We start from the raw sequence: 12,269 nt of genomic DNA, 5'->3' as shown, positions 1-12,269 counted from the left end.
AGTAAACCCACAAGTTAACATTATTACGACTGAATTAAAGTCATAATAATGTTATTTTTGTCTTTATTTATTTTATTTATTTATCTGTTACATTATTTTAGCAGCACAATAAATGATTGTTTCTTCTCTGTTTTAAAGAAAAGCAAACAGATCATAATATTATATTTCAATTGGTTGTGTCAACTATATCATATATCAGCTAGTATATTATGAACAATTAGGAATAAATTATCTTTAAAATGTCCTTGACTAAGACTGTTTAGACATTTACTATCAGAGCTTTCCTTCAGAATTTTAACAAGATACTTGCAAAAAAAGAATTGAATATCATCAACCGGGCAGGTATAAATAAGGGAAAATGGAGGAGGGACAGATGGGAGATGCCTTACAGTAACTTACCCTCATCCACTTCATCATTGGACATGATGGCGACGCACTTCTCCCACACCATACGGATGTCGGCCCGGTAACGGTCACAGGCCCAGAGGAACATGGGCAGCAGAATGGACTGAGCGATAGAGCACCACAGCACACACAGAACCATCCAGTTGTAGGAACGGTCAAACTTCAGACTGGCAAAGCTCACCACCTTTTGAGGAACGAAAAGTTTAGTCAGCACACATTTGAAAAAAAAAAAAAACGATCATGGGAGAGTCAGCAAGCTGAAACCAGAAGGAGGTATCACAAAAAAATAAAGTCTATTTCAACAGAAGGACAATTATCACTTGAACATTGGATCCATAGGTATCTTTTTCTGTGAAAACGTCCAATAAACTGTTTCGAGCCTAAGCACAGCTGAGAGGCATGTTGATGCATATTCATCACATACCAAGGATCGAATTTGGTGCCATCTACCGGTCAAACAACATCTGGCTGTGATTTCACAGTATTTAGCTGTACTTCTAACGTAGTAAAGATGCACCAGCATAGATTGCTCAGGAACCTATGTTATATTTTCAATTATTTTTATCTCAAATCTAAATGCATATCTGCTGTATAGGCTATGGTCAAATGAACAACCTCTACTTAAAATAGAATCTACTTGACAGAACAAGAACTATTAATTTACTTTATATGTATATATATACAGTACAGACCAAACGTTTGGACACACCTTCTCATTCAAAGAGTTTTCTTTATTTTCATGACTATGAATATTGTAGCTTCACACTGAAGGCATCAAAACTATGAATTAACACATGTGGAATTATATACTGAACAAAAAAGTGTGAAACAACTGAAAATATGTCTTATATTCTAGGTTCTTCAAAGTAGCCACCTTTTGCTTTGATTACTACTCCGCACACTCTTGGCATTCTGTTGATGAGTTTCAAGAGATAGTCACCTGAAATGGTTTTCCAACAGTACTTGTTGGCCCTTTTGTCTTCACTCTGTGGTCCAGCTCACCCCAAACCATCTCGATTGGGTTCAGGTCCAGTGACTGTGGAGGCCAGGTCATCTGGCGCAGCACCCCATCACTCTCCTTCTTGGTCACATAGCCCTTACACAGCCCATCACACTTCCTCCTCCATGCTTCACGGTGAGAACCAGGCATGTAGAGTCCATCCGTTCACCTCTTCTGCGCCGCACAAAGACACGGTGGTTGGAACCAAAGATCTCAAACTTGGACTCATCAGACCAAAGCACAGATTTCCACTGGTCTAATGTCCATTCCTCGTGTTCTTTAGCTCAAACAAGTCTCTTCTGCCTGTTGCCTGTCCTCAGCAGTGGTTTCCTAGCAGCTATTTTACCATGAAGGCCTGATTCACACAGTCTCCTCTTAACAGTTGTTCTAGAGATGTGTCTGCTGCTAGAACTCTGCGTGGCATTGACCTGTTCTCTAATCTGAGCTGCTGTTAACCTGCGATTTCTGAGGCTGGTGACTCGGATGAACTTATCGTCCGCAGCAGAGGTGACTCTTGGTCTTCCTTTCCTGGGGCGGTCCTCATGCGAGCCAGTTTCTTTGTACCGCTTGATGGTTTTTGCGACTGCACTTGGGGACACTTTCAAAGTTTTCCCAATTGTACGGACTGACTGACCTTCATTTCTTAAAGTAATGATGGCCACTCGTTTTTCTTTACTTAGCTGCTTTTTTCTTGCCATAATACAAATTCCAACAGACTATTCAGTAGGACTATCAGCTGTGTACTGTATCCACCTCCTGCACATCACAACTGATGGTCCCAACCCCATTTATAAGGCTTGAAATCCCACTTATTAAACCTGACAGGGCTCACCTGTGATGTGAAACCCATTTCAGGTGACTACCTCTTGAAGCTCATCAACAGAATGCCAAGAGTGTGCAGAGCAGTAATCAAAGCAAAAGGTGGCTACTTTGAAGAACCTAGAATATAAGACATATTTTCAGTTGTTTCACACTTTTTTGTTCAGTATATAATTCCACATGTGTTAAAATTCATAGTTTTGATGCCTTCAGTGTGAAGCTACAATATTCATAGTCATGAAAATAAAGACAACACTGCTCAAAAAAATAAAGGGAACACTTAAACAACACAATATAACTCCAAGTAAATCAAACTTCTGTGAAATCAAACTGTCCACTTAGGAAGCAACACTGAATGACAATCAATCTCACATGCTGTTGTGCAAATGGAAAAGACAACAGGGGGAAATCTTTGGCGATTAGCAAGACACACTCAATAAAGGAGTGGTTCTGCAGGTGGGGACCACAGACCACTTCTCAGTACCTATGCTTTCTGGCTGATGTTTTGGTCACTTTTGAATGTTGGTGGTGCTTTCACACTCGTGGTAGCATGAGACGGACTCTACAACCCACACAAGTGGCTCAGGTAGGGCAGCTCATCTTGGATGGCACATCAATGCGAGCTGTGGCAAGAAGGTTTGCTGTGTCTGCCAGCGTAGTGTCCAGAGCCTGGAAGTGCTACCAGGAGACAGGCCAGTACACCAGGAGACGTGGAGGAGGCCGTAGGAGGGCAACAACCCAGCAGCAGGACCGCTACCTCCGCCTTTGTGCAAGGAGGAAAAGGAGGAGCACTACCAGAGCCCTGCAAAATGACCTCCAGCAGGCCACAAATGTGCATGTGTCTGCACAAACGGTTAGAAACAAACTCCATGAGGTTGGTATGAGGGCCTGACATCCACAAATGGGGGTTGTGCTCACAGCCCAACACCGTGCAAGACGTTTGGCATTTGCCAGAGAACACCAGGATTGGTAAATTTGCCACTGGCGCCCTGTGCTCTTCACAGATGAAAGCAGGTTCACACTGAGCACATGTGATAGACGTGACAGAGTCTGGAGACACTGTGGAGAGCGATCTGCTGCCTGCAACATCCTTCAGCATGACCGATTTGTCAGTGGGTCAGTAATGGTGTGGGGTGGCACTTCTTTGTGTGCTCGCCAGAGGTAGCCTGACTGCCGTTAGGTAACAAGATGAGATCCTCAGACCCCTTGTGAGACCATATGCTGGTGCGGTTGGCCCTGGGTTCCTCCTAATGCAGGACAATGCTAGACCTCATGTGGCTGGAGTGTGTCAGCAGTTCCTGCAAGATGAAGACACTGAAGCTATGGACTGGCCCGCCCGTTCCTCAGACCTGAATCCGATTGAGCACATCTGTGACATCAGGTCTCGCTTCATCCACCAACGTCACGTTGCACCACAGACTGTCCAGGAGTTGGCGGATGCTTTAGTCCAGGTCTGGAAGGAGATCCCTCAGGAGACCATCCACCGTCTCATCAGGAGCATGTCCAGGCGTTGTAGGGAGGTCATACAGACACGTGGAGGCCACACACAATACTGAGCCTCATTTTGACTTGTTTTAAGGACATTACATCAAAGTTGGATCAGCCTCTAGTGTGTTTTTCCACTTTAATTTTGTGTGTGACTCCAAATAAAGGTGTCCATTGGTTAATAAAATTTGATTTCCATTGATGATTTTTGTGTGATTTTGTTGTCAGCACATTCAACTTTCTACAGAACGAAGAATTCAATGAGAATATTTCATTCATTCAGATCTAGGATGTGTTATTTGAGTGCTCCCTTTATTTTTTTGAGCAGTGTGTGTGTGTGTATATATGTATATATATATATATATATATATATATATATATATATATATATATATATATATATATATATACTGTATATCACCCCCATGTCATAATATACACATTTGTAGAAGCTGCTCAGTGTTACCAAAAATCTGTTCCAGAGTGATGCAGAATAACTGTTTGCATAGATAAAACAGGTTTATAGTTCACAGGCAGCATATCTGTCAAATTACATCAAACTTATGTCTACTGTGAAGACTCATTACTTGTACAATTATTTTACCAAACCTTGTACAGATATATACATAGCTTGCAATTATCATTTGCCATAAAGCTATGTATCTTATCATCAAGTCATATTCCATTTGACCCCCAAATAATGTATGACCATATGGCTTTGTTTACAGCCTCTTTAAAGCTGTATTATTCCATTTAACTCCGTACACTCCTAAACAAAGATGCAATATATGTGTGTGTGAACAGCTTTCCATGCATTTAAATTGCTCATTAGATCAGGTCCTCTAAGCAGCCAGCAGCCTTGTTGTTTCTGTCACTTTACTGGAAATGTGATCTTTCATCAGTCATTTTAAACACTCAGTTCTATGGAATAAATCAGAATGCAGTGTTGCTGTAAAAAATTGCACAGTTATTCTTTTAGATAAAATTATAGATTATATTTAAACTAATGCAGCAAAAATCATTTTTTAATACTGATGTTGAACATAAGTATCTCAGCACAATGCTATGTTATTACTAAACATTGGGAACATTGTTCATCCTACTCAAACTTTCCTCATAAAGGACAACATGCTTCAAAACCTAGCCTCTTGATGACATTGGCTCTAACACAAAACACAAAGAATGAATTTTGAGCTGTTAAAATAAGATATCCTTGTTTGTCCTTCCAGCTCAGGTCATTGATGGCCACAAAAGACACAACACAACATATTTAGTAATGAACTGCTTGCTTTACATAAAAATGACTATTTAAGAGGAGATAATAATCCAAAATATTGTCATCCAAACAGAATCTTCACAAAATTCACAGGTGAAGCAGAGGTAGAATAATTCTAGCATGAGATATTTCAGACAAACTGTTAATGTTAACAATGCTTATTTACACTAGAAGTCTTCCCCATAATCAGCAAACCCTAAAAAAGCAAAAACAAATATAGTGCATATTCCTATCTTGCTTTAGGCCTTTATGTGAAACATTATACTTGTTTTGCCTCAGGTACACAAGATGTTATTTTAAAAAGCTTTATGGATTTTTAAAAATATTCAGCAGATGGTATGCACAGATAATGGCATAGCCTAGGTAACAAACTGACACAGATTCATTTGCCTCCTGAAGTTTTCATTTATAAAAACGTAACACCAGAGACAACATCCCAAATAGTAGACATGCACCAAGAAGTTGGCTGGTGTAATTGTCGGATATGCAGCTTGATCAGCCCAGAAGGATGAATGACTACTCACAAACTACAAAACTTTGCTTTTCTGATCAGAGAGCACACCATACAAAAATGCTACCAGGCTGTACTGACATCAACACTCTTTGGTGTGCACTTAATTACAGAGTGAAGAAGTCTCAAAGTTAGCTATCTAGTATCAGCGAGGTGTTTAAAATCGATTTAAAAAAAAGTTCAGAAATGTCAGTGGCTATGTAAATGGTAAATGTATTTTCAAAGGCAAGTCTTTTCATTGAATCCATAAAAGAGAAAGAAAGAGGAGAAACCAGGAATACTGTACAGAGTACATCTTTCTTATATTATAGTCCTTCAAGAGAAATTGGAACCAGCTAAAACTGGTATGAGCAGGTCAACGATTTATGAAAATCAGAGATCACAATTTGACCGCAAAATTCAGATCGGTGCTTCTCTATGAGTGAGCAAATTACATTTTACTCAAAGTGGCTTAAAAACAACCAGGCACATTTCTTTTTCACCAAGACAAAAACAGTTTGAAGTTCATTTACCTGACTTGCTTTCAGAAAACCAAGCTGGCTGATTGTAGCTACAGGAAAAAAAACTGTAGCTCTCAGTGGACACACAAGTCAGAGAACTTTAAATGCTGTTTGAATATCGAAGCTGTGAAACTCCTTTAAACAAGATTCATTCAGAGATCTGTTTTTCCTAACATTACCCAAGATTGCATAACTGAAGCAAAGTCACAATCTCACAAAACAACACCAGCATGATGGAAGGAGCTGGAGGAGACGGTTTGACAGATAAAATTCAGTATGTGGGAGGAAATATCCCCGCTTCTTAGGCCTGTTTGTTCAAATCCAATTTAAACACCATGCTGTATTTTTGACATGATTCTGACTATGGTGTCATATAAATTATTTAGTGTATGTTAAATTGCATAAATCTAAAGCATTACTGCAAATCATGGAGTACTAGTTTGCAAAACACTTTTGAAGGAAGTTTCACAGTTTCTTTTAAAAGTGTAGATTTGACAAGATATGACAGGGGGAACACTTTATGGTTATTGCCTTTTAGCCACTATTCATTATGATTCATTTCAAGCACGAATTTTACAAAAATCAGGGTGTCATGTGGCTCAGTGGTTGTTTAGGCACACAATATGCTGAGGATACAGTTCTTGACGCAGCTGTCCCAGGTCCGCTTCCCAGCCCGGTTTGTTTACTGCATGTCCCCCCCTTCTCTCCCTGCCCTACTTCTGTCCAGTTCTTAATGAATAAAAAAGTCCTTAGTGTCAAAAAACCTTATAAAAACTTAGTCATTACTTATAATAAACTCACCAGTATAGGAAAGCCAGTCAGGAAGTCATAGATGAAGACAATGCCACTGATCAGGTATGTTATCTGCAGCGAAGTCTTGAGAGGCTCTGATCCATCAATGGATGATCTGCGCTTCCCCTGAGCATCCTCCACCACAATTGTGGGGACATTAAACTTGTTTTTATCAGCGTTATGGCCTGCCTGAATAGAGAAGGTCTGGAAGAGAGCAATGCCGATGCAGATCACACCCATGGCCACACTACCGCCAATCAGCAGCAGAAAGCACACGCCGAAACCCAGGCCGATCTCTGTCACAATGAATCTGCAGTCAGAGGTGTAGAAACGATCAATGGTGTCATGCCAGCCCACTGCTGGGAGCGTGGACAGGATGAAGGACACCATCCAGATGCCCATCACTGTGTGAACAGCCTGCTTCTTGGTGTTACTCAACCTGGAAGCAAAACAAAGATTATTGCATCAAGTTAGTGAAGCTGGGCTTCAGCTTAAATTGGCTTTGGATTTATTTTCTGCTCTGTAGGTCCTGTAGTTATGCCTGGAATGCTCACAAAAGAGAGCTACCAGGTAACCCATGTTAAAATGTCAGGTTTTTGACTTTGATAAATTATTTTTAAAGGTTTTTTCAAATTTCAAGTGACATTGATCCTGTATCTAGTGACAAACAAATGTTTGCAAGAATATAAACACTGTTACAGTTGAAGTAACTTTTGATTCAACTTCAGTATTCATACCTTCCAATAATTATAGTGAATCTGTTAAACTTTACATAAAATTAAGCAGTTTTAGTGGTATATTCCAGACATTTTCTCCCTTTCCTTCTTAACTAAAGTATTATTTTGCTGAAAAGTTATAAAGAATCAACATCAATTAAATCTAAGGGACAAAAAAATCAACAGCATTATACATACACTGCTGAACAATAAAAAGCCATCAACAACTGGAGAAAACATAGGGCAACAGGGACATTACAAAAAAACTGGACAGTTCTCCAAAAGTGGTAAAAACATCCAATTGAAACTGGTTAAGCGAACTACAAAGAGTCAGACACCAACACTGAAACAGCTGCAACTAATATCTACATGTAATTTATTTTCAAATTCTGGTCTTTTGTGGTTTGGTTTTGTCATTTTCCTGTTTGTTTTTCCAATTATTGTAGTGTTCTGTTTTGTATTCCATGGTTTATTTAGTACTTTCTCTCAGGGCCTTAGTTTTATTGCTCAAATGTTCACTTACTCACCTGTGTAGAATTTAATAAGTAAACTCCCTATTGGTTCATTACTCCACTGTCAGATCCTCTGTTGCTGCTGCCAGTCTATTCCTGGTTTCTGAGTTGTTTTCATTTTCTTCCAAAAAAAATGTAAACATCGATGCATGGTAAAATCTCCCAGAACATTTTGGGAGCAAGAAAACACCCTATCCACACTGAAATATGGTGGTGGCAGCAGCACGCTCTGGGGTTTGTTTTATTCAGATGAAACCTAATTTTTTGTAAAGATGGATGAAGTTATAAATAGTTCCAAATACCAATGAGTTCTGACCCAAAATCTTCCCTTCTGTGCAAAACACATGAAGTGTATGTTATATACAGCACGTAGACACATTTTTCAAAAATGTGCAACACGGGAAACTTCAGGACAGTAATGAATCAAAAATATACTGCACAAAATGTTAAATATAGAGGTAAAAACTGTTTATGTTGGCTATTGGTCAACAGGAGTTGTTTTTGTATAAATTACATTTGTTTTAAATAAATTCTATATTCTAACATTAAGGATCTATATAAAAACGCCTCACATCAAAAATAGTTATGGCCTGGACAAACTAAAGAAGAAAGTGGAAGAAAATAGATTTTTCGCTGATGGTTTTCTGCGGTCCATTTGTCATCTGGGTCTTTTTCAGCATGAGAGAATTTCCATTTCCTTTTACCTCCAAGTAGCTGCTACAATGAAGAATTTTCTCTGTGTGTTTATGTCTTCTGGTGGTGTGGCTATTTGCGCTGTTAGCAGAACCTATATACCTAAAACCACTGTCAGTTCTGACTTATGTTGTATTTTTCCATATTTTCCTAAAGATAGTGATACCTGTGCGGCATTACCTCTTCAGAAAATTTGACAGCAGCACTGGGCATGTCAAGAAATCAGTAATAAAACCTGCATGAAGTTCAAGCTTTTCTGTACCATACGTCTGCTACCATAAAAGTATGCAAAGACAAGGAGATGAACTGAGAAATCGACAGGTAACAGAATTCAACGTTTTTTTTGTATTTTTCCACATGTGACGCAGTTGTGAAGAAAGTTAATTATGAAAGAAATTCAACAGATAACAGTAAGGTTGAAAGTTTTACAGCTAATTTGCTCTGTTTATCCTCTTAATGGATTTGGAAACTTTGGCAGCATTTTAGAAATCTTGTTTAAGGAAAGAATCTTAATTGTCTTGAAAATGCGAACACTTAGCAAAACATGGAAATAGCAGTTTTCTTCTCACACCTTTTATTAATCCTTATTAGCTCACCCATGGTAAATTATTTATGATCCATGTTTTTGTTCAATATTGATGAGATATATGCATCTAACTTAAGCCCTGGGTATTAACAGACCAGATTGCAGATACAAATTACAAGTAAATAAATGGTAAAATAAGAAGTCCAAATGAGGTTCTGACAGGGCATGTCTGAATTTGCAATCAATAACAATTTAAAAAACCAGAAGCTCAGCACTGTCAAATTTTCCTTTCAACCACTTTAGATACACGTGCATCTGAAAAACCCTAAAAAAGGATTTTGAGCACAGAAACCCCAACTTATTGGTTGGGGTTTGGAGACAGATGTTTTTCTAGCTTAATCAGCTCTGAACATTCACCAACAGATCAATATCTTAAAAATGTATTTATTTCCAGACATGGTGATCCAAAGTGAATCAGACCCAGTTACCCATTTCCAGTTTCAGTACGGTATTCAAAAATGACGTCAGCGGAAGCACAATGATGTAAGATGCTTTTAAAAGGATACAACTTTTCCATAATAAGAAATGTTTGCAGTTCATTTTGGCTGTGAGGGAGCTGGAGACACCACGATGTTTTATTCTTTTGAGCTTTTACACTCTGTCTGTCTGTCATGGAAGATGTAGGATTCAGAAATGTTCACAGCTTTCTGGAAAATTTCCAAGTTATTTTCTCATACTAAGTTCTTAGAGAGAAATTATAATCAGCTAAAATTGGTATATGCAGGTGAAAGCTTTACAAAAGCTGGAAATAGATAATTAAAATCTGTGCATTTCTACATTTTAGATAAGAAATGGACAGCAGTTAATTTGGACTAGTTTTGATACCAATGAGTGGTCCAAAAGCTTCAGCTTCTGATGGAGGGAGCTGCTGGTTTAGAAGGTTCCCCAAATAACACATTTTTAAAAAGGTTCTGAATTGAATGCTCATGTTTAATAAACATATTAGAAGACCAACTAATTTATGTTAGGACCACACTGCATTGTATGAGTACCCAAAGTTTTTCCTACCCCTGTGGTTAGACACTATAAAATAACTTCTGATGTATTTATTGACATTGCCACTTCAAGTAGGCATAAAACACTTGTGTTGGAAATGCATTTAAAAAATGACCTCACAGGGGTGCGGCGCTGGTGGTGTAGGGGTTAGCGCACGACCACATATAGAGGCCATAGTCCTTGAAGCAGCTGTCCCGGGCTCGAGTCCCAGACCTGGTGACCTTTGCCAAATGTCTCCACCTCTCTTTGCCCCTCTTTCCTGTCTGCCTACTATCAAAAATAAAGGCCTCTCGTGCCGAAAAAAAAAAAATAATAAAAATGGCCTCGCTAAAGTAAAGTATTCTTCTGCTTCATATATCTAAATGAAGGATGCTCTGTTCTCTTCAAGTGCTTTCAGCCGAGTACCCCCAGCCTTAACAGAATAATTAGAGCAAGCATCGCCTTTATTCCTCTTCTTCTATGGATAATCCTCTAAGGATTCATTTTATTCAAAATAGCTTAAAATGTATTCACAAACATTTGAAAGTTGTTTAGCTTGTATGCACTAGGGCAACATATCTAACATAGAGGGGGAAGCAGTTGCCTCCACTGTGGGGTTTTTGCAAAGACAAGTAGATCTTGTTGTCACAGTGAGTAATGCTAGCCTTTCCTGAATGTGCCCGGGGTATATGAGGGAGGTTACGTCACCAAGCTGCATGAATCTATTACCAGGGTGAGTGAGGAAAATAATTTACATGAGATAGTGAGCACAGGGTGATGAGAATACCTCCCTAAGTACAAAGCTGAAACTCATAATTCAGGGCTTCAGTGTTAATGTCAGACAAAAGGCAGACCAGCCAGCTCAGCAGGGTGAATGAGAAGCAACTTAAAAGAAAGATGAACACAAATTATACAGTTCAAGCCTGGAACTTTGCTTCGACCATATCATTGTTTAAACTGATTTAAAAACCTAAAAAGAAAATCTGGGGATGAGAAAGGTAAAAAACAAAGCATTTTGGGCAAAACCTAGTCACTGTGTATGTGGGTTAGCCAATAGTGGTAACTGCATGGGTACTACAGAGATCAAGAGTGTGCATTATTTTTATTGAGCAGTTGCTTATGTGCAAAACTTTCCAAGCTGACAATATACCAAGCATCTGTAGGGTTGATGGCACAGGCAGTGCAATCACACTCTGTTTCCAGCAGGGAGAAAGAGGGAGTCAACACAATGATATATGCCAAGCATTGAATAACAGCTGAATTAGACTAAAAATCCGACCTCTGAGATGCAAAGGTCTATGGTGCACAAACTACACATCCACACAGCAGCCTGTACCTAAAATGCTCTGTTACGTCAATAACCTTAGCTGAGTTTTTAATCATCAGCTTCTTATTCACTCTGATGCTGTTATAATGAAGCCCCAATCCTGTTTAAAACATCTGACACTGTGTGAAAAGCAGACATCCTGAGAGTCTAACGAGACCAAAATAGTGCTATTGCTGTTAATGTGTGGTGAACCTCAGTTTTATTATTCACTGTTTTTTGGTAATATCATATGTTATGAAAAAAACGGAATGAAGGTGGAAACTAGAGCTGGCAGATACTGGCTGTTCAGACAGTCTGACACAGTGTTACCCTAAATAACTGCAACCAGCTAACATACTGGCACGAAAGAGATTTCACCTGATGCAGTCCTTCCCACTCGCTAACTGTACACAGGCTGACAGATGGCAGAAGTCTGTCTGCGTCCTATCTTAGGAATCCACTCCAAAAATCGGACATCTCTTGCCTTAACGACACCCTATTTTCTCCCAAGATTAGATTCTTTGTGTCTATGGTCAGAGTATAGTCTATAAACACCTCGTTTTATAACTTTAGTTCTAAGATTTATTTTTATATGATAGCGGAATGTTTACACATGGAGATGGGACTGATCCAGTCCAATATTGGTGCTTGACCAACACTAACAGCGTTCTTGGATCGGATATGTGACTGATA

The 12,269-nt window shown here is 39.0% G+C and overlaps 1 protein-coding gene across 1 annotated transcript in view; it reads right to left on the bottom strand.

The window, feature by feature from the left end:
* The window catches only part of LOC124871255 (probable G-protein coupled receptor 153), a 49,985-nt gene that overhangs the window by 7,987 nt on the left and 29,729 nt on the right, over window positions 1-12,269 (bottom strand). The window contains exons 3-4 of the mRNA XM_047370424.1: window positions 6,798-7,227; window positions 400-589 (exon numbers count right to left, since the gene is read on the bottom strand). Coding sequence (XP_047226380.1) covers window positions 400-589; window positions 6,798-7,227 — 620 coding nt within the window. The remainder of the gene's footprint in view (window positions 1-399; window positions 590-6,797; window positions 7,228-12,269) is intronic.

Source organism: Girardinichthys multiradiatus, chromosome 1, assembly GCF_021462225.1.
Source record: "Girardinichthys multiradiatus isolate DD_20200921_A chromosome 1, DD_fGirMul_XY1, whole genome shotgun sequence".
NCBI lineage: Eukaryota > Metazoa > Chordata > Actinopteri > Cyprinodontiformes > Goodeidae > Girardinichthys > Girardinichthys multiradiatus.
The sequence above is the reverse complement of the archived record's forward strand: the minus strand, read 5'-3'. Positions and strand labels throughout refer to the sequence as shown.